The sequence below is a fragment of the Zootoca vivipara genome, chromosome 13, assembly GCF_965207765.1.
Source record: "Zootoca vivipara chromosome 13, rZooViv2.hap1.1, whole genome shotgun sequence".
Taxonomy (NCBI): Eukaryota; Metazoa; Chordata; class Lepidosauria; order Squamata; family Lacertidae; genus Zootoca; species Zootoca vivipara.
In genome coordinates, this window is record NC_142596.1 from 39,855,934 (window position 1) to 39,878,107 (window position 22,174).

At 43.2% G+C, this 22,174-nt stretch overlaps 1 protein-coding gene across 1 annotated transcript in view; it reads right to left on the minus strand.

The window, feature by feature from the left end:
- SMG1 (SMG1 nonsense mediated mRNA decay associated PI3K related kinase) overlaps nt 1-16,297 on the minus strand; it is a 72,154-nt gene extending 55,857 nt beyond the window's left edge. The window contains exons 1-5 of the mRNA XM_035130581.3: nt 15,889-16,297; nt 6,177-6,340; nt 3,197-3,352; nt 2,639-2,775; nt 616-674 (exon numbers count right to left, since the gene is read on the minus strand). Coding sequence (XP_034986472.1) covers nt 616-674; nt 2,639-2,775; nt 3,197-3,352; nt 6,177-6,340; nt 15,889-15,986 — 614 coding nt within the window. The 5' untranslated portion in view covers nt 15,987-16,297. The remainder of the gene's footprint in view (nt 1-615; nt 675-2,638; nt 2,776-3,196; nt 3,353-6,176; nt 6,341-15,888) is intronic.
- Nucleotides 16,298-22,174: the final 5,877 nt, after the last annotated feature.

Sequence of the window (22,174 nt, forward strand, 5' to 3'; positions counted from 1 at the left end):
ATGGGATTTCACTGGTCTCCATAAGACTCAGCTCTGCCCCTGTTTTGTTTTGCCTGGACCTATCAGCAAATAGATATGCAAATATATACCTGTGACACACACTTCTTAGCTCACTCTGAACCCAACCCGCAATAACTAGGGGTCAATAATGGATAGCATACTCCGCAAAGCAGTCACTGAGGTTTGACCCCAGAGGAAACATGCAATGAAGTACACTTCCTAGAATTCAAGCCAATCTCCAAAGTAAATCAGAGGTGCCATACATCTGCCTCAATACTGGGGCAATACCAAATCCAAATCAATTCTTCTTAATTGCTTCAGGAGTGCTAAGCTTGCATCAATCCTGAACGAATTGTTGATGTCTGTCTTGGCCTCGCAACAGGTTCACAACATAGTATGCTCCCACTGATGTCAAACTAAGAATTCAGTTATTGATTTCCAAAAGTAATCATGAGACATTTGGGCTAGGCTGGTCAAAAGTAAGCAGGATACTGCTTGTTTCCCTTTTATATTAACTGTGCTTTGTCCCTCCTGCAGCAGCTTCCAGGTTGAAGGTGTTACCTGGCTTGCTGGCCACAAATACACTAACTTCAGGAATGCACAAGTCCAACTTACCTTTCATTAAGTACATCATGTATGGCAGTCAAGATATTATCCAGTTGTTTAACAAGCACCTGCAATAGCAAACATATACACATTTTAAAATAATTGCTATTGTAATTTAAATTCAGATTGTTCTGTCATTTGAAAGATAAACGCCACTGCTTGCCGTCCTATTTTTGTCATCCCCCCTCCCCCCAAAGTGCTTCTGTGTATCATTCCTAGTTGTTCGTAGCACTGATGTGCCTGCTTTACTCCGGAAGCTGAGTGCAATAGTGCTTATTCTACAAAGCATACATTAGATACACTAAAAACAACCTTCATGATATCCATGAAGACTGTGATGAAAAATGTGCAGTGCAAGCAGTCATTGTTTCACTTACAGGTCATTTTTAACACCTTCTGTTAATATTAGCAACTGGATGCAACCATGTCCCATTTTTCTTAAGTTTCAGTGCAAGTCTATCTGAACTTATGCACAACACCTCAATAATAATAATAATAATAATAATAATAATAATAATAATAATAATTTTTATTTATTTATACCCCGCCCATCTGGCTGGGTTTCCCCAGCCACTCTGGGCAGCTTCCAACAAAATATTAAAATACAGTAGTCCATCAAACATTAAAAGCTTCCCTAAACAGCTTTAGATATACAAATATAAAACCAAGCTATTGGAAAATAGTCCAAGCAAATTGCATTAACCACAAGATTCGTGGTATATAGTTAAATTTGCTTTGATCAAATATAGCTGCCAGATACAATTATATTACCAATTGTGATGAAACATTGTTAATCAAATCAACAATAGTCAACTGATGGCCCATAATCCAAGTTATTGTGCCACCCCATCCCTTCTGAAATAGATGTTACCCAGGAAGGAAGCCCAATATTTTCTTGCCTTGTCCATACCATTTAGGCTCTCCTCCCTATCTAAGTCACAGAGGATTCTCATTCCACATGGGGTACCTAATAGATCAGAAGCAGCAGCTCATACAGCACTGCCTGCACCAGATGTGTGAGGTGGTTTTTAACTGTCAAGGTTTGCACATGGTCACTAAGAAATAAAAGTTAATTTCTTTTTATATTGGTATGTACTTTATTTCTTATTTCTTGAGATCATCTTGGCATAAGGCAATGAATAGAGATTATCACCATAGCCATTCTGCCTCTGACCCAACAAGCTAGTCCTTGGGCATCTTGGTTTCAGCAGAAGCCAGCCCTCCAGGCTAAAGTATTAACACATCATTGAAATACATCAATAACTTCAAGCCAAACAATTTTGAGATCTTTTAAACTAATATTTGATTAGATTTGTAGAGTAGCCTGAGGAGGCTCAGATTAGAACTAATTATTCATAAGAGTGACTACGTGAAAACAGGGAAACTAATTTCCCTCTGGAGAAAACTGACTGCCTGAAAAACTGGAGAGTATTTGAAAACTGCTCTGTCCCCCCCCTCCCCATTCCAAGGAAAGACAGCCCCCACCTCCCACTGCCTGCCAGCTGATGTATATTATTCTCAGTGCAACTTCTTACTACAAGGAAAAGGGACCCTCAAGACCAGTCCCTTTCCCTCATTTATCTGTAGCACAGCTGATCTTTACATCCTTCCCTCCAACTGCCACGGAAAGTCAGTCACACCAGGATGAAGGAAGTCACCTGGCCAGAAATTCTTTCTTCCCTCTGGCAAGCAAGCAAGCTGCTACTCCTTCCTATCTGTGGGACATGGATGAACCGGGAAGGTTCTCGTTATCAAAGGAGGGAAGGAAGGTGAAAGGCCAGTTAAGTACTTCAAGTGCTCTCCAAAAATCAAAGTTGTGGGGACAGTCAGCTGGCTCCCTCCTTCAGATTTGATATAGTAAATGAGGCAAGCTTATATGCAGGGTTGCGAGTATTCGGAGCCAAAGTTATCCTGCAACCAATTACAGTGCTGACAAACCTTCATTCTTTGCCCCTACAACCCAGAAACCTGCCCCAAGAGAGATCATATGAGAAACAAAGTATTAATATGTTGCTAACAGAAGATACTTAACCAGTTTGTTCTCTGGTTGCTGAATGAATTCTTTCATTTGCTTTACAGTAGCCAGTCTTCGGTCTCTGTCATCTTCCCGAGTAATCCTCCGAAGAAGATTTGACAGTCGAGACTCATCAGAGTAAGACAATGATCGCTCTAAAATTGAGATATTACACATGGGCATGCTTCTATCCAAGTATAAAGTATAAAATAAACAATTACCGTACCAAGGAGCAACATATACGCAATAGGCTTACTTCATCTTTACCTCACAACTTGCAGTAACTTTATTACAAGATTTCTAGCCCTGAAGCAAATCCAAACCTGCAACAATTGACTAGAGATCATTCTTACCACTGAAAAAGCCTCTTCTTGCAGTACTTTCAGAGACAAAGTTTACCCAATTTATACAAACTAAAGTGTAATCATGACAAAATGCTAGAGATTTTGAGTTTGCAAAAATTTAATAGGGCTCTACTTTACTTTGGGCAGTGACCCTAGTGCTACTGTAGCAACAAGAATTTTTTTGCCAGAAAAACAGAAATTCCCTTTTTCTCTAGGACAACACAACACTTACCCTGTGTTTTCCTCATGTCTTTTGTGACTAAAGCACGATTCCCATGCTGAACACTGGTAAAATCAGAATTGGTCACATTGTTAACTCTCAGCTCTTGCCCCAACGACTTCCGACCATAAGTATTTTCCCCAGATCCTCCATTGACACTGTAGCCACCTAGAAGAAAAGGTGCCAGAGCCATGTTAGTTTCTCTTGACAGCCATGCACTGTGGGTTTCTGAAAAACTTCCAAGGTTAAGAGCTACCTGTCCTTCTCAGCTGAATAACACATTTAGCAGGGGTGGTTATTTATTTAAGTTTACGAATCACTCTGTTACGTATTCATTTAAGTTATGAAATATCATAGTGCGACACAATGGTTAAATAAGGGCTTGTCAACCTTTTGGGGCCATGGGCACATATGGAACCTGTCAGGATGCTGTTGCGGCTACTCTTGAGTAACAACGTCCGAGTCTGCTCTGTCTTTAAAAGTTTTATTGTGCATAGTATTTACAGTGCCAAGATGGCAAAGAACATGACCTCTCAGTCACTCACAGAATCCGAGAGTGGACACTTCCTGTTACGCGTCCAGCATAAGAGCTTGGGAACCCCAAAACGTTGGCCCCCGCCCTTACGTTTCAGCATGCGCCTTAAATCAGGCGACAGAAGCGGCTGCCTGCTCCCCTCCACCTGTTGGTCAGGGCGGTGCAAGGGCTCTCCTACATCGCTGAGCCTTAACTGCTCCATCCCGCTAACTTCCTCATTTCCCCCACCTGACCCGCTGCTGCTGCTCTCACTGGTCGAGGTGCTGGTGTGGAGGATGGGCAGAGGCTCCCTGTACTGCGGTCCCCTGACAGAACCTAAGAAACTCATGGAAGACCACACCCCATTAAAACACACGCTCTCCCATTGTAAAACTACCATACCTCGTGTGACCATGTGATGCAGTGGCAACACAGGGGGACATCAAACCTTTGGGGGTATATGGCTTTGAGAGCCAGTGTGGTATAGTGGTTAGAGTATTGCACTAGGACTTGGGAGGCCAGGATTCAAATCCCCACTCAATCATGAAGCTCACTGGGTGACCTTAGGCTGGTCACTGCCTCTCAGACTAACCTACCTCATAGGGTTGCTATGGAAAGTAAATGAGGATGGGAATAACTATGTGTGCCACCTTGGTGTCCTTGGAGAAAAAGGTGGGATATAAATGCACAAAATGAATAAAATGGGGGACGATGAACCCCACAGCCATGCATGCACCCACCCCACTGTTTTCCCCATATGGCAATGTAATATGTGCCCTACCCCATGGCGAACACCACATATATGCTGCCTTACACTGAAACCTCCTTCACAAATATCCCATCCCACACTCAACTGTCTCTACAGGAGGTCTGACAACGGTGAGTTTCTTTTAGTATTTCATCTCACAACCACCATTTAACTAGGTCATGTAGAGAGACAGCAACTGTGGCATGCCATCTGTTTAACCAGACAAATAACTCCATAAATGAAAACGCTCACGCAATCCCTGCCCCATCCAGAGACCTCCACACCCATCCTGCACTGAAACGCTAAACACTGAAACTGCACACTTAAAAGCCCCACACACACTGCTCCAAACAACACCCACACACCCCTCACAATCACCCTAGACTGAAACACATACACACTGCCTGACACTGAACCTCTTCCCACACAGTGAACACCTTCAGAATGTTCACTAGGAAGAAGGATTAAATATTGGAAAGAATCATACTAACAGCAACCCAGTGCTGTAAGTCACATGGAGAGATACCGTATTTTCTGTCTATAAGACGCCCCCATGTATAAGATGCCCGCTGTTTGGGGGGACTCAAATTAAAGAAAATGGGGGGAGATGGCCCAGAGTATATGACACTCCCTAATATTTGACATTATTTTTAGGGGGGGGGGAACCTAGTCTTCTACATGGAAAAAATATGGTAGTAATTGTGGCAATGTACCCTGTGACTCACATGTCAAACCATTAGACCACACTGCCAGCATCACAGTGCTTCTGTCCAAAGTGGAGAGGCAGTGTGGTGCAATAGTTGGTTTATCTTAAGATCTAGGAGTTAAGAGACATTAGAGATCTGGGAATGCTTTTTTGTGGATATTCACACCAAAGCGTACATTTTTAGTTTGGTGATTATTTCTTAATTAGCTGTAAAGTGGCCCAGTCCGCTTATCACATAAGTTAAGCATGCACAGTGCAACTCTCATGTTGTATCAGGGTAAGAGCAAAGGGAGAACTAAAGCAAGAACGAGGCAATTTTTTGGCCTAAGGGTAAGATGTAAGCAAGCATAGTTTGTAACATTGCACAACATCATCACTGATCACGGGGCACGTCTGTTAAGGTATTAGAGGCCTTACTTTCCAGTTTCTCAGCTTTTTAAAACCATCATTTAAGAGCATAAACATTGGGTTGCATATCATGATATGCAGGAGGTATGGGGTAGGCAGTCATGCTCTCCACAGGGGACACTTGGAGAGGAGTACCCATATATCCGTTCAATAGGGAAACAAGTCCTCATGATAACATACAGGACTACCTCGAGTCTGTGAAGCTGATCTCAAAAAACCAGTCCCATAGCTGCTACTCACACTACCACCAGGGTTTGGGGACCACTTATATAGCTGATGGCAACGAAGGAGAAGGTAGTATTAATAAATTGTTGTACCCTGCCCCATGTGCCTGCATGCCTATCTGTGTGTGTGAGTCTGCTGCATTTCTGTAAGTCAACCCCACTCCCCAGCTGTGTGAATGTGTGCTTGATACATGTGTAACCTGTGTATGGTGAATGTGCGCACATGCAAGATTGCCCTCGGCATTCTCACTGCTAGCAAGCAGCTCCAGAGGAGCAGCCGACACTCAATGAAACCATGGGGCTGAAAAAGTCAGCCACTCCTCATCGAGACCACAAACTAGTTTATTTCCACTGGCAGTATTCCTTTTTACCTATGAAGACAAATTATGTACCTTTTTCTTCATTCTGTATGTCAGTGGGGACTCTGATATCATCATGTCTATGTCGAGACACCACCGCTGAATTTGAGGATTGTAATCCATAAGAAGAAGAACTACTCCGGTCTCTGGATGAAGAGTATTTTAAATTCTCTTGGTCAGCTGATACACTGTCAGATCTGCAAAAAGAGAAATGTTTTAAGTGAGTGCTCTACTCCAACTTGGCACTTACTATTCCCATATTTCTATAATTTCTGATCCCTAAATAGGAAAGGTTGGAAGGGTGGAGAAGTATTCACTAGCTTGTGGAACATATGAATTCTCCCTGTGATAACAATCTGATAAGTGGAGTCCCAGCCGATAAAACATCTCTGGCCCAGTGAAAAATTCATCAAGGTAGCAAGCAAGTTAAGCAACTGTATGAGGAGGTCAGTACCTCCTATTTCTGTATTTAATTTATTGCAGCATCAGCTAAAAGTACATCAAGGACACAGCAAAAGCACTAGGTGTTAAGAACTAAATTTCAGTGGAGTAAAACCTGTAAAAACTTAAGAGCTCCTACAAATGATAAACCTGCAGAAACTTAAGTTTATGTGCTTCCCTAACAGGAAAGCCCACAGTTAACAGCTTCTCAATGCTAGTCCAAGTCAAATTATTAACAGTCCTCAAGTTTTCACCATGTAAAAAGAGAAAGAAAATTATGAATTATTATTAGAGAAGGGAGACTCAAATATTATGCAGCTATGTGAGATGCATTCCCATGTGGGAAACGCCTTTTAAAAACCAAATATTGACCTAGCATGATGAACATATCTATTCCACCACACATTAGGCCAGTGAAATACATGCACCTGTGATGAAACATGGAAGTTTACACAGTTCCACCCTACATGGAAGGACTTTCAACATCAGATATGGCTAATATAAAAAGCTCCCCAGTGTTTGACATCACAGGTTCCTCAGCTCCCCATACCCCCTCTACCCACTAACAAAAAGTATTTTAATTAAGTGCCACCATGGTTTAGTAGTCTTAAGCTCTCATCTAGTAGAGCAGCTCTCTCAGAATCCTATCTCCATGATCAACGTTTTTTTAAAAAAATATACAAATGATTAACAAATCTGACACTTTAGTAAACCTTCACCTGTTCAAGTGTTTAATACCCAACACTGGGTTGTGCATCAGATTCAGATGAATTACAATACAAAAGCAGGCCACTTCAGACAGATTCAAGGCTTATCTGAGCCCAAAACTGGATCTTTCAAAGTACCCTGAACTGAGGACCAGCAAAGTGATTCTGAGTTCTTCAGCAATTCAGAGGTGTTTAAAAAAAAAAGCAAGCAAGCAAGCAAGCAAGCTGCAGACAGCGTTTCTGAAGAAATAGAAACATTTTCCCACAGGCTGCCTGATAAGAAAACAAAAAGTGAGGAGAAAGTAAAGAGAGAGGTCTCTTTTAAGACTGATATGTCTAGCTTCTACTCTGAGAATGGTTTTACCAGGGCTCTCCACTCACTGCGCTTTGGCAAAGGCATATCTTCTTGATTGTTCTGTGCTCTGTTAGTTCTGCTCATGGTGCTTGCTTGGAAAATGCTCGGCATCCAAGTCATTCTATGTCTGTTACATGCTCACACATCCACTTCTATCTAACCCGTTTGCACTTGGTTTCTGCATCTTTTGGTACCAACTGAGCAGAGCACATGCCTGGAGCTGTTTTTCTAGTTCTTAATCCCTAGCCCATGCAACCATCCTCCTGAAATTTGGCAGTTTGCCTTCATAGTGACACCTCTAAGATCCATGTGCCATATTCAGAATAAAACTGTTGCCCATAAACCACAGGGAGGGAGGATATTTTACTTCCCCCCCCCCTTAAAAAGGCAACCTTAAAACCACTGGACCTCTTTGTCTGCAATCTGGCAGGTTTCTTATCTAGGAAGAACCTCTTTGATGTGTTTTATTTCCATACAAACTGCCCTAAAATAGGGAAAATTCGGTGAATCCCTAACTGTAAGGTTGCCCTTGAAATTTGACAAGATTCATCCTCTCAGAAGGGGCTATCATGCCTGGAATTTTTATCCAACTCTGATTCAACTTCAGACTGCAAGCCAAATTGGATAGTCTCCAAACTGCTTCGAACAAAATCAGGCTGTTTCTCAAATGCCAAATGAGGATCCAAACTAAATTCTGTGGTTGCTAGAGACCACTAGAACTGAAGCTTCTGAATTTTACAAGTATCTGTTAGCATTCTTTTGTTAAGAGGAAAAATCCCCAAGCAGCACAGCTCACCTTTCCCCACAAATGCATTTCACAATAATAAGGAACTCATGCCATGATAAATTTGTTAGTCTTTAAATGCCGGGTGGCGCTGTGGGTTAAACCACAGAGCCTAGGGCTTGCTGATCGGAAGGTCGGCGGTTCGAATCCCTGCGACAGGGTGAGCTCCTGTTGTTTGGTCCCAGCTCCTGCCAACCTAGCAGTTGGGAAGCACACCAACGTGCAAGTAGATAAAAAGGTACCGCTCTGGCGGGAAGATAAATGCCGTTTCCGTGTGCTGCTCTGGTTTGCCAGAAGCGGCTTACTCATGCTGGCCACATGACCTGGAAGCTGTCCGCCGGCTCCCTCGGCCAATAACGCGAGATGAGCGCCGCAACCCCTGAGTCGGTCACGACGGGACCTAATGGTCAGGGGTCCCTTTACCTTTAAATGCCACAAGACTCTTCCTTGTTTGTAATAAAACTGCTCACCTTAACTCATTTGATCTCTTGCAAATATAAAGCAACACATAGTAATAGGATACAAAACAAAGCAAGTCAATTTCACATTAGTAATGGACCACAGTGCCCTTAGTGGAAAAAACACACACCTACCATATATATTCAACCAACCAGACACTCTGAAAAGTCCCAGAATAGGGCTTCCAGTAGGAGTGAAGAATTGCCAAAGCAGGGGGGGGGGGAGGATTGCCTTGTACAAGGTGAAGTCCTATCTGCTCACACAAGGCACCTTAGCTACAACCCAATGCATGTAAGACTTTCACTTGTGCATCTTAACACCCAACACATTCAATCTCCAAGAAACAACAAAAATGACAGCCATGGATGGTGTGATAGCACTCAATTCCCTGGATTTGTTTCTTACAACATGCAGCAAAATGAACAAATGATACAAGTCATCTTATTCAAATTCTCCCTGACCAACCTTATTGGCTGCCATGTACAGGAGAATGGAAAAGTGAAGGCATCAAGGCACACATTGGGGGACATTCAATTCTGCCCATTCATGAGCGGAAGTGACTTCCTCTAGAGCAGGGGTGGCCAACTCCCAAGAGACTGCGATCTACTCACAGAGTTAAAACAGGCAGTGATCTACTCCACTTTTGGGGGTTCAGGTTGTTGAGCTTTTTTAGGGAGGAAAGCCCATTTTTAGGGGTTCAGGTCAAAGTTGTTGAGCTTTTATAGGGGAGTCAAAGTTGTTGAGCTTTGAGGGGAGCCAGTGATCTACCACAGACATCCAGTGATCTACTGGTAGATCACAATCTACCTGTTGGAAATGCCTGCTCTAGAGCAATGGAACTTCCCCTTCCTCTCCATACCCACCCCCACATCCCTCCAAATCTGCTCTAGAGTGCTAGAGGACCCTCCAGAGCAGATTTGGAGGGGCTACAGGGGAAAGAACTCCCATTTCTTCCTCTTGCATAACATCTGATATCATCCATTCTTTTCCCCACACACACAAAGCGAGTTGAACAGAGCAGTTGACAATGTATTTTCAATAACTGCCATGCATTTTCAGTAATGTCTTATTTCTAACTGTAGTTAATAATTCACACTTTGCCATCTAATGAACTGAACCACCATAATGCAATTTCCCCCTCTAGCTACACGTAAGATTTGCTGTCAAGGAGATAAAGAACTACATAACTTCTAGAAGACATCTGGAGGCAGTTCTGTATCAGGAAGCTTTTAATGTTCGATATTTTACTATGTTTTATATGTGCTGTAAGCCGCCCAGAATGGCTGGGTATAAATAATAAAACTGTTATTATTATTTCTCTCATTAAACTGTCAGTATAGCACACTAAGAACTGATACTTCCATTCTTTCTTCATTTGACACATGATATTGAGCTATTATAGACCAGTGTTGTGAAGTGCAATTTCCATCATCCATGCTCACTAGCCATGCTGGGGCTGATGAAAGTTGCAGTCCACAACACCTAGAGCTCACCACATCAGCTACAACATCATAACCATACTGCACCCTTGGCTCTGTAAACTTAGTAAGAACAAGAAGCCAATACTACCCACTTTAATAGCAGTTTTGTGGAAAACTGAAAGTAACGTTTGACACATTACTCAACATTACTAGAAGAGTGATTATTTTTCCTTGATGCACAAACTCATCTAGGTTTTTAACCCATCCATAAGACAGACACAGAAGACCCTCCTTATTTTAAAAAGAAAAGAGGAGAACATCTCAAGATGAGCATGATCTCAAGCTGGTGCTAGATGGAGAATTTGTTCAGAAGCGTAACATTTGTGGAAGAAATGTATTCTTCAGTGGCAGTCATTACATACTCTCTTGAAAACAGAAGCTTTGAGACTGCATCTTTTGAAGAATATGCAACCATTGTGCGTGAAATGGTGTGTTTGTTAAAAAATGGCAGGTTTAACACGACTTATTGCCTTCAAAAATGATAAAACTCCATTCTAAGTGCTGCTATGCTGCAGAGCAAGTTGTGGCAGTTCCTAAATAGGGTATATGTTTACCCTAATCTCTGTTACTCCTCACACCATCATATGACCCACAAAGATACAAAAAAAGGGAAAGTCACAGCTTGAGTTGAGGTTGGCTTTGTCTCTCAGTTTACTATAAACATATTCAAGGAAATAGGATTTTTAAAGTAGAAACTTAATTTTACTATTGTACAAAAATACAGTGCACACACAGAAAAATAAAGTTATAAAAATGTTTATGCAGCACAGCTACTATATGGACAGGAATTATCTATGGAAGAAGGAAAAGTGCTTCCATAGCAAATATTGTACTGACAACCATGACTGCAAAAGAGGGAAACCATATGCAGAGCCAAGAGGCATGCAGCTGAATTTTCTAGATGGAAAAGGCTTTCCTGAAGCTGCTGAAAAGAGGAAGGCAGAAACAGAGGACATCAAAAGATATGTAATAAGGCATAACAGAGTAAAGTAGTACCGTAGTAGTAAGTTATGTATGAGGTTCAATTACTAGGATTACCATTTTCTTTTCTTTTTTTAACCAATACTGCTCCTGTGCCTTTGACAGCAGCTTGACAATTAGGCGAAGTTTTTTCCATTGCTTTTCTCCACCTGTATAACCTGTACCAGGCTGCAATTAAAGAAACAGGGCCAGCAAAAAGGTAGAAAACTTAAATGTTCCTGGAAATGCCTTGAAAAGCTAGAGCCTTTAGTGGAAATGCAATTTCAATGGTTAATGGTTATGGTGTTATCAATAGTTTATTGAAAAGTTCACCACACATATGGCCCTCTTCACAACATTACCCAAAGTCCCTTTTATCAGTGTAGTAACATGGAGATTAACCATATCAAGTTAACCATTCTCTATTATTTCTAGCTTGAGCAGAACTTAGGAGGCTGCCTAAGACAATGTTTTACCCACTCAAAGTGTATGGTATGAAGAGATTAGAGACTGATAATTTCTTTGAAGATTGTAGATGTCTACAACAGTCAAGTGAAATCCAATACGTATTTCTGCACCTCAAAGGTGCTGCCCTTTTCAAGAAAGGAACATAAAAGGCCTACATTGTTCATGAATTGCTGCTTGCCTTCTCTGGTGACCTAATTTGGAGATATTAGGAAGCTGTCCTTTTGACTTGGTCCCTCCCTTGTGGACAACTTTTCATCTCTACCATCAAAGGATTCTTGGGAAGACACCCTGCTGCAAAACTAAGGTATTTATCATTTTAGGACTACAATCCTATGTTTGCTTACTAGGCATATGCTCCAGTAAGAAGAGTGGGTCATATATAGATACAGTAGATAGGTTGTTCACATGTAATAACACATAACTTAAGATACAATAAATTAATTAATATTACAATAATTTTATATAATAAATGATACCTTTTGTTTTGTTAAAACAGGAAACTATCTTTAAGTTTGAAAAGAAAGTTCAGCACATATTTCCAATGTTTCCCAAAATTTCCATTTTTTTCCTGGGGAAAGTTTCCTTCCAACAGACTCAAAATTTATAAATTTTTATATCTTTATTTCATGTAGTCACTGGTTTTCAACATCGTGATATATCATTAGCTGAAATAAGGATGGAGCTATGTGGAGGTATTGGCTGGCTTCCTGCTTTTTCCCTGCATTGTGATTTTTGCTGGAGCTTGCTCCTGTGATTTGCTGCCCCCTGCAGGAGGTTGGGGAGAGATGAGCCGACAGAATTAACAAGGGCTGCAGGAATTGAGAGAAGCATTGGCTGGCTCCACGGTTTTTCCCACATTGTGATTTTTGAATAGCACACACACACGTATATTGCCAGGTCAAAAATTATGAATCCAATATCATGATATGGACTTCAAACCAGTTTTGGACAACTTATTGATATATCACGCAGTGCAAAACAGGAGTGCCTGGCGTGCTCTGGTCCATGGGGTCACGAAGAGTCGGACACGACTAAACGACCAAACAACAACAAAAGTAGTCACTAACATCTACTATCAAACACCTTGCCATTGTTTCAGACAGCAGCAACTCTGGAGCCCTACCTAGGGATGTCTGGAATTGAATCTACATCCAAAGATAAGCCTCCACAAAAAAGCTATGGCGATTCACCTCAAGTCCTTATTCTGAATGACAGATGCATGAAAGTTTTTACTGCATCTGTTGCCAGGAATGAACTGCATTTACAATACATTCAAACTGGAGCGCTGCGTATCTTAGCAGTATCATTTATGTATCTGAAAGGATGAACCTGGTTCTCGGACCGATTACATCAAGCTTGTTGCCAGCATTCATTTTAAGTGATTTTTCTCAAATGCGATTATGACATTGATGCAATTTTATTTATACAGTGCCTTCAGTTTAGCCTCTCATCATTAATTTATAACTTCTCTCTTTCCATTATTCAAAAAGATTAGCGACATTCTGTTTAACACTGTTGTTGCCTTACAAACAAACCCCTCTATGTTGCAGTGTTGGCTTTAGGAGCAATCTCATATCCTGCACTCTCTATTGTTGATTCTCTGGTCCTAGTCCAACACTCTAGCCACTACACCAGTAAATAAATGCTACTGGGAAAACTGGAGACCGAGACAAGTATCCAGTTTTTTTTATAAAAAAGTTAAACTACTTACATGTGTCTTTTAACAGTAACCCCACATGTCTCATAGCAAATTATTTTTGAAACTGAGGGGTCTTTCATGAGCAGACTGTGGTATGACATGGGGACTTGCTCTTCTTAGTGGTCAAAAAACCACACTGGCCATACCCATGTAGTTCCTTGGATACCAATTTGCAGTATTTAAAACTCATTTACCCTTTATGGAGATATCTAATGATTTATCTCAATATTATTGACAAACAAAACTGAACTATTATTTTTACACACCTGAAAATGTGGAACAGAACCAATGTTTATTTTTTTGTAAACTGCTTAGAGATCTTAAATCAATCAAGCAGCATACAAATGTTGTGGAATAAATAAATCTTATCATCATTTAAGTACATGACATTATCACCTCACATCCATTTCTTTAACTTTGATACAAATAGCATAACCCTATAAAATCTAGTCAGAAGTCCTAGAGTTTAATAGAACTCAAATAAGTGTGTATACCACCACAGCCTACATGCACTTTGATGTCACCAATGTGCTGCAAGTGAAAAGATATGTCCTGAGTACCTAAGTATAGTGAACATATTAGACTAAATTATGACAAATTTTTAAATAAAAAATAAAAAATCTGAACCATTAAGGATTTAATTTTTTCACCAATTTGAAATACTAGATTCAATGTAAAATCTAACAGCATCATAAGCAATCTAAAAAAAACCAAATTTAAGAGTTAATAGCTTCAAACCCTTTCAAGTACCGTTTCTCCGAAAATAAGACTTATATTTATTTTTCCTTAAAAAAACCCCACAGTGGCTCATTTTCAGGGGATGTCTTATTTTTTATTATGTGTCCAGCCTTGCCTCTTCCTTGGGGCCCTCCAGAACTGCGCCTATCACTATGTCTTATTTTCGGGGTATGGCTTATATTGTGCAAATACTTAGAAATCCTGCTATGGCTTATTTTATGGGTACCGTATGTCTTATGGGGTCACGAAGAGTCGGACACGACTAAACGACTAAACAACAACAACATGTCTTATTTTAGGAGAAACAGGGTAGACACTAAATCGGTCTGATCCTTGACACAAGCCACCAGGCCTTCCTTATGTCTAGACAGTATCAACAAGTTACCATCTAGACAACAAAGTTGCAACTCCAAAGTCCTGTGATATTAACCTGGTGGATGAAGGCATCCATGAACAATTAATTCAAATTCCATCATAGGAAGGAGAACTGCAAAAACGGAGGATGGGAAACGGTACCTGGCACAAGGGGTGGGAAAGCTGTGGCCTTTCAGATGTTGCTGGATCCTAACTCCCACCAGCTCCAGCCAGCATGGGCCAATGGCCAGAGATTATTTTAGTTGGGAGTCCAGCAACCTTGGGAAGGCCACAGGTTACCTATCCCATCCCAAAGTCTTCTACTCCAGGTATAAATGCTGCATCTCATGCTTTTGCTCCACTGCAGCATTTGTTATGGCATCAGCTTTTGCAGAACCCATTAATATTTATTATTCCTCAAGTGGCAAGGAGGGGTGTGTGCCTCTCTATAAATTATCCCACCCACTCATAGAATTCACATCTCGATGGGAAGGTACATAAAAGCCATCAAGTTCAACCTCCTAGGCAAGACCTCTTCGTATTAAAACTCCCCCCCAATATACACGTTTCCCACCCACCCCATGCCAAATCCTCTTTCCTCCTCCTCCCCGCCCCCACCCCCCAAAAAGGTCTATGAATTAGGAAAACCTCCAACCAGCGCACTGTGTTTGTCACACACATGCACAGAGAAAGAGAGTGAAAGCAAACTTCCCCGCACACACACGTACCCGGAACCAGTATCTCCACGGAGGCCCTGCCAACAAGGGTGGAGGTGGAGAGACACAGACATAAGAAAGGAATAGAGGAAGAAATGGGGTGGGATTCCACACACACATTTGCCCACCCGCTTTAAACCTCCCTAGGCCTCAAAACCAACCCAAAGAAGCGGCGGCAGCACCACGACCTCCCTCCCACCCTCGTAGGCCGCGAGGGAGAGGCATTGCAAGGGCTTCCCCCGTCTCCTGCCACCTCCTCCTTCCCGCTCCGACGATCCCCAACGCGGGCCGAAGCGGCCAGCCTCTCACTCTCCGCGCTAGGCCTCGCCAGGCGAGCCCTGCCGTGGCGGCGGGTGGGCGCATGAGAGGGCAAGTTTCCTTCAACCCCCCCACCCCCACCCCGGGCGGCCGGCTCCCTTTCTGCCTCAGGGCCTCCTCCCCGCTTCCCCTCCCTCGCCCGACCCCTGCCAAGGCTGAGGAGAGAGAGAGAGGGAGGGAGGCACCCGCACGCTGCCCTCAGACCCTAGGCCGCGCCGCCGCCGCCGCCCCGCCGTAGAAGACACCCGCCTGCCCGCTCGCCCACCTGGGTTGCCAGTCATTCCAGCTCCGCGAGTGATAGTGCTGCCTGGTGCCGGAGGAAGAAGCGCCGCTCAGCCGAGACCCCGGGGCTCTGCGGCTCATTACCTTGCCCGAGACGGCATGGCCGGCCGGGGAAGCGGCGGCGGCAGGGGAAGGAGGAGGCGGCAATAACAACAACAATAATAGCAGCAGTAAGAAGAGCGGCGGTAATGGAGGCGAGCGGCTACTGCGGCTCGGCGGGGTGGCTACTCCTCCTGAGGCGGCGGGCGCTCCTCCTGCTGTCTCACACAGAAGGCGGGGAGGCGGAGGAGGAGGAGGAGGCGACGACAGCGACGGCGGCCCCGCCTGCTAGTAGTGCTGCTGCTGCTACTGCTGCTGCCGCCTGATTCTAGCAGGCTGAGGCGAGGGCCCGCGCGCGGCATGCCGGGAACCCAGGCCGAGACGAGACGAGGTGACCGCCTGCCGCGGAGCATCATGGGACGGCCGCTGCTCTGGCCGAGTCGCGAGGGGAGAAGGGGCGGGTGGAGTTCTTCCCCGTTCCTACCTCTCTGCTCAGGGCATGGCAGCCACAGCTCTCTCTAGCTGGCAGATTTTTTATTTATTATTATTATTATTAATATTAATAATAATAATAATACCCCGCCCATCTGGCTGGGTTTCCTCAGCCACTCTGGGCGGCTTCCAGCAAAATATTAAAATACAGTAATAATAATAATTGACATATTTAACAAATGACAGAGAGGAATATACAGACAAAAAACGAAAAATCGTATTTAAGCAATGCCAAGAGCAAAAATAATTAGGGATACAGTCACCGTCGGTGCAAACGTCTTGAACATATGGCAGTGCGGCAACCCCTCCAAATTGTCCATATGGGCATCCGCAAGCAGAGCTGGCGTCATCAGGGACATCCCCTTTTAAAATGTGGTTTGGGGGGGAAGTTATTGGGTGGTGGTTTTTATTTTCTCACCTGTAAGTCCTATTGAATTCAGTGGGTCTTACATTTTAGATGCATATAAGATTGATCTACTTGGGTTTATGCCTAAGGTGAGATCTGAACTGAGAACTCTCCAAATGACTAATCCCAAAGCATTTTATAAGTCGTACATTGTTATGGCTCCTTGTGGACCATTCCTTTGCTAGGCAAAATCTTGGTTAATAAGTCAGGATGGTCTTATCTATTTTGTCAATGGGAGCTCAGATATGGTTGCCAGATGTTGTTGTTTGTTGTTGTTGTTTAGTCGTTTAGTCGTGTCCGACTCTTCGTGACCCCATGGACCATAGCACGCCAGGCACTCCTGTCTTGCACTGCCTCCCGCAGTTTGGTCAAACTCATGTTCGTAGCTTCGAGAACACTGTCCAACCATCTTGTCCTCTGACGTCCCCTTCTCCTAGTGCCCTCAATCTTTCCCAACATCAGGGTCTTTTCCAAGGATTCTTCTCTTCTCATGAGGTGGCCAAAGTATTGGAGCCTCAGCTTCACGATCTGTCCTTCCAGGGAGCACTCAGGGCTGATTTCCTTAAGAATGGATAGGTTTGATCTTCTTGCAGTCCATGGGACTCTCAAGAGTCTCCTCCAGCACCACAATTCAAAAGCATCAATTCTTCGGCGATCAGCCTTCTTTATGGTCCAGCTCTCACTTCCATACATCACTACTGGAAAAACCATAGCTTTAACTATACGGACCTTTGTCGGCAAGGTGATGTCTCTGCTTTTTAAGATGCTGTCTAGGTTTGTCATTGCTTTTCTCCCAAGAAGCAGGCGTCTTTTAATTTCGTGACTGCTGTGGTATCTGGCTATATGGTTGCCAGATAGCATGGTATTTTTCTGTGCTTTTGAATGAGATAGCTATCAGGGCCTGGTGAAGTTAAAACCTCTTAGATTACTCAATTAATGAATCGTCATATTTTTATAACTAATAGTTCTTATTTAAAACACACCTACAACCTGCAGATAGTAAGCCCCACCTTACAAGAGACTGTTCTTCCTGTGTGAGAATCTTCTAAAATGATGCCTGCTGCAACAGACAAAATCTAAAAAAAGCACAAGCAAACAAAGGAAGCAGGCTTTTTCTTTAGAATTTTCAGGTGCTTTCCCATTTGCAAAATTATGCAGCTTGAATCTGTCAGTTAGACTCATGACCGAGGATTTATTTAACTGGGTGACAACCTTGCTAGCTTTGCACTCACGGCGCCTCTTCCCTGGAGTTCCCCTTCTTGCAATCAAAAGTCCCTGCACTAGGAGTGTGCAAGGCAGAATCCTGCACCAGATGAGGTGTATGTAGAGTTTACAGTATATCCTGCCAAGGTCATGTGGCAACTAGCCTCTGCCATATTCCAGAATGCTCCTGTGTCAGCATGCAAATGGGCACAGCCAGGGAAGGGGGCAGCCCATAATTCTTGAATCAGGCCCACCTGTTGTTTCCTATTGAGCAAGCCCTCCTTCCACCAACCCTTTCATTGGTATAAGGTCCAATTGGTTGTAAGGGTGTGGCTGTCATCTGCAGGGGGTTGGCTGTGCTACCAGGCACACCCCCATTGGAATGCCCCTTCTCTGCCTCCATCAAACCCCATTTTGGGGGCGACCTTCCCAGCAGATTGACAGTGGACATATTGTTAGAATATTGGGGTGTAAAGCCCAATATTCTTCCTCTTGCCACTGGCTTCGGTAAAGAAGACAGCAAACGATCGTAGCTTTTAACTACGTTTATTAGAGAGCGATTATTAAGTGTGTGCTTCATCCCTCTCACTCAGTCAAAAGTGAAAGTAGAAACAGAACAAAGAATATCACATGACAGGAGCAGGGCAGAACAAAGAATATCACATGACTGGCGCTGAGGGGTGGGGATCGCTCCGGCGCCCCCGTCCTCGCAGGGCTCAGCATGGCTTCCGCGCAGCTTCGCCACGCAGCGCCCTGCCTACCGGCCCGGCGCCCTGACGCCCCACGCCACCAGGACTCTACCTAGTGCCAGCCCTGGACAGGAGATCAAGTTACACTGTCTCCTGTGTGTGGGAAAGTTACAGCGGACTTATAATGTAAACAATCGGTCACATGCAGCTTTTTTTCCTTGCATAGGATTTATGCTAACACATATCTCCCATCAATTGGGCTGTCCATGGCGAGAGGAGGGGGTTCCAAGAGCAGCAGGGAATTTCCACCCACATGGATTCTATCACTGGGGTGGGAATTCCACCATAGTGAAACTCCCTCTGAGAGCTGGAGAGAGTCCAGGGTTTGGATTGCACAGTAAATGCTAAATATAAGAAAATATGCATTCTGGTGGTGATATGTCTCCTTGACAACCGTGTTCATAATTTGGAACCAAGATGTCTGCACTGAAAATATGAAACAATATCCTTGACCACTTCCCGAGAGAGAAAGCAAGAGAGTCGTTTGAGTATAGTAATGAAAACAATAACACTTCCTTTACAAGGAAAAGGTCTATAAACTAAACTTTGATAACACAGGTCTATATTAGTACATTTTGCTGTTGCTCTATTTTTGGAGACATGTAGAAAAGGTCACAACTGTGGGCTTTCCTCCCTTTATTTCATGAGACATCTTGTGAAGGTCATATTTTATTATATTTATTATTTCAAATATTTCTAAGTCACCTTTCAGGACAATAGCCTTGGCAAGGCTGCTTACCTTAAAAGTAGCATAGGAAACTGGAACATTGGTCCAGTGTGTTGTCTACACTGGCTGGCAGCAGCTCTCCAGGGTTTCATTCCTACCTGGAGATGCCATGAACCGAACCTGGGACCTTCTGTACTTGCAAACCACTGAAGAAACATAGGCAGGGTATATACCTGATTCTGCACAAAACGGGTCCCAATTCAATGGAGCAACAGAGTAGCAACACAGTCATGGCTTCCCCCAAAGGATCCTGGGAGCTGTGGTTTGCTTTGGGTGCTAAGAGTTGTCAGGATACCCCTACTGCCCTCAAAGAGATGCAGTTTAAAGAGTTCCCTGTGGAGAGGAGTTGATTGTTAAACCGTTATGAGGGGACAAGGAATCTCCTAAGAACTCTAAGCACCCGTCACAACCTAAAGCTCCCAGAATTCTTTGGGGGAAGCAATGAATGTTTAAAAGTATCATAGTGCTTTAAATGTGTTGTATGGGTGTAGCCACTTTAATAATCACAAAGTATCTTTTCTTTCTTTCTTTCTTTCTTTCTTTCTTTCTTTCTTTCTTTCTTTCTTTCTTTCTTTCTTAGCTTTAAAGCCCTAAATGACCTCAGCCCAGTATACCTGAAGGAGTGTCTCCACCCCCATCGTTCAGCCCAGACACTCCTCTGAGGGCCTCCTGGTGGTTCCCTCACTGCAAGAAGTCAAATTACAGGAAACCAGGCAGAGGGCCTTCTTGGTAGTGGTGCCCTCCCTGTGGAACACCCTCCCTTCAGATGTCAAGGAGATAAAGAACTTTAAGTGTGAGAGGCCATTATTATTATTATTATTATTATTATTATTATTATTATTTATTTATTTATACCCCACCCATCTGGCTGGGTTTCCCCAGCCACTCTGTGCGGCTTCCAACAAAATATTAAAATACAGTAGTCCATCAAACATTAAAAGCTTCCCAAAACAGGGCTCCCTTCAGATGTCTTCTAAAAGTCTGGTAGTTGTTGTTCTCTTTGACTTCTGGTGGGAGAGCATTCCACAGGGCGGGTGCCACTACCAAGAAGGCCCTCTGCCAGGTTCCCTGTAACTTGGCTTCTCGCAGTGAGGGAACCGCCAGAAGGCCCTCGGCGCTGGACCTCAGTGTCCGGGTAGAACAATGGGGTGGAGACGCTCCTTCAGGTATGCAGAAATCATTTGAAAAGACTACCAGTAGTTAAAGGGTGAGTTGCAGGGAGAAGACTCAGTAGTGCTTTGCACTTGAGAAGCTCAAACTCAGACTGCATTTTTAAGTTAAAAACTGACAAAATGCTACAAAGAGGCCTGAAAATAATAATGAGAGAGCAACATGTGAAACACTGGACTGCTGCAGGTTTGCAACAGCTTTTTAGTCTGTTCCTGAAATTTCTCTGTAATAAAACAGCTGCTTTGAGATCTTGTATAGAATGTCCTGGGAGATTGAAGTGTTCTCCTACTGGTTTCTCTGTCTTATGGTTCCTGATGTCAGATTTATGACATCAGGAACAATAATACAAACACCAGACTTAACATGGACACTGGTACCAGAGCCTGCAATAAACCCAGATGCCAACTTTGCTGCCACATACACCCGGACAACATCATTACTGGCCCCAACAACATCCAACATACCATCTCAGGACTATTCAATTGCTCATCTTCTAACATTGTGTATGCCATCAAATGCCAACAGTGCCCTTCAGCTTTCTATATTGGACAAACAGGCCAAACCCTATGCCAAAGGATAAATGGACATAAATCCAGGAACAGAATGGAAAGAGAAGTTGCTGAATTGGAACTAATTACCAAGCTTAAAACCATGGAGCCACCTGGGATGAATAGAGACATCGGATTCTTATCTCATTATGCATGATCAAGCTTCCTTTAGCGCCTCAGTCCTTGTTTTCCCCCCCAGGACTAATTGCAGCCATCAGCAGCCGTTAACAGCCATCCACAGGTTTACCACTCCCATCAGCCCATCACCCATTCCCACCCCCACCACCACCACCCTCTGTATATATATAAGGGTCTGACACTTCCGTTTCCAGTGTATCTGAAGAAGTGTGCATGCACACGAAAGCTCATACCAAAATAAAAACTTAGTTGGTCTTTAAGGTGCTACTGAAGGAATTTTTTTATTTTGCTTCGACTCAGACCAACACGGCTACCTACCTGTAACTAGAGCTTTTTATGGAATCTTGTAAAATGTGAGGGTTATACTGACATGATGTAGATCTGCGTCTGGACAGGATATCTTGCACTCTTTATTTAATTCAAAAGCATCTTCAGGAAATTCAGCTTCTCGCCCCTGAAAGAGCAAAGATCACGGGAGGGAAAGGGCTAAAAGACAACTTGCCCAATTAACAGATCTTATATTAAAAAAACCACTCTCTACTGCTGCTTTTAATTACAACAATAATATTAATAATAATAATAATATTAATAATAATAATAATAATAAACCTCCAGGAGATTCTATCACAGATCCACTGTGTTGTGTCTAGCCTGACCTTTTCAAAAAGAAAAGAAAAGAAAGAAAGAAAGAAGGAAGGAAGGAAAGAAGGTACCAGCTCTGAAAAAACAACTAGAATGCATTGAGACAAGTTCAAATTTCCTGGTTTGAAGATAGCATTTGGAGTTCATGATAACAG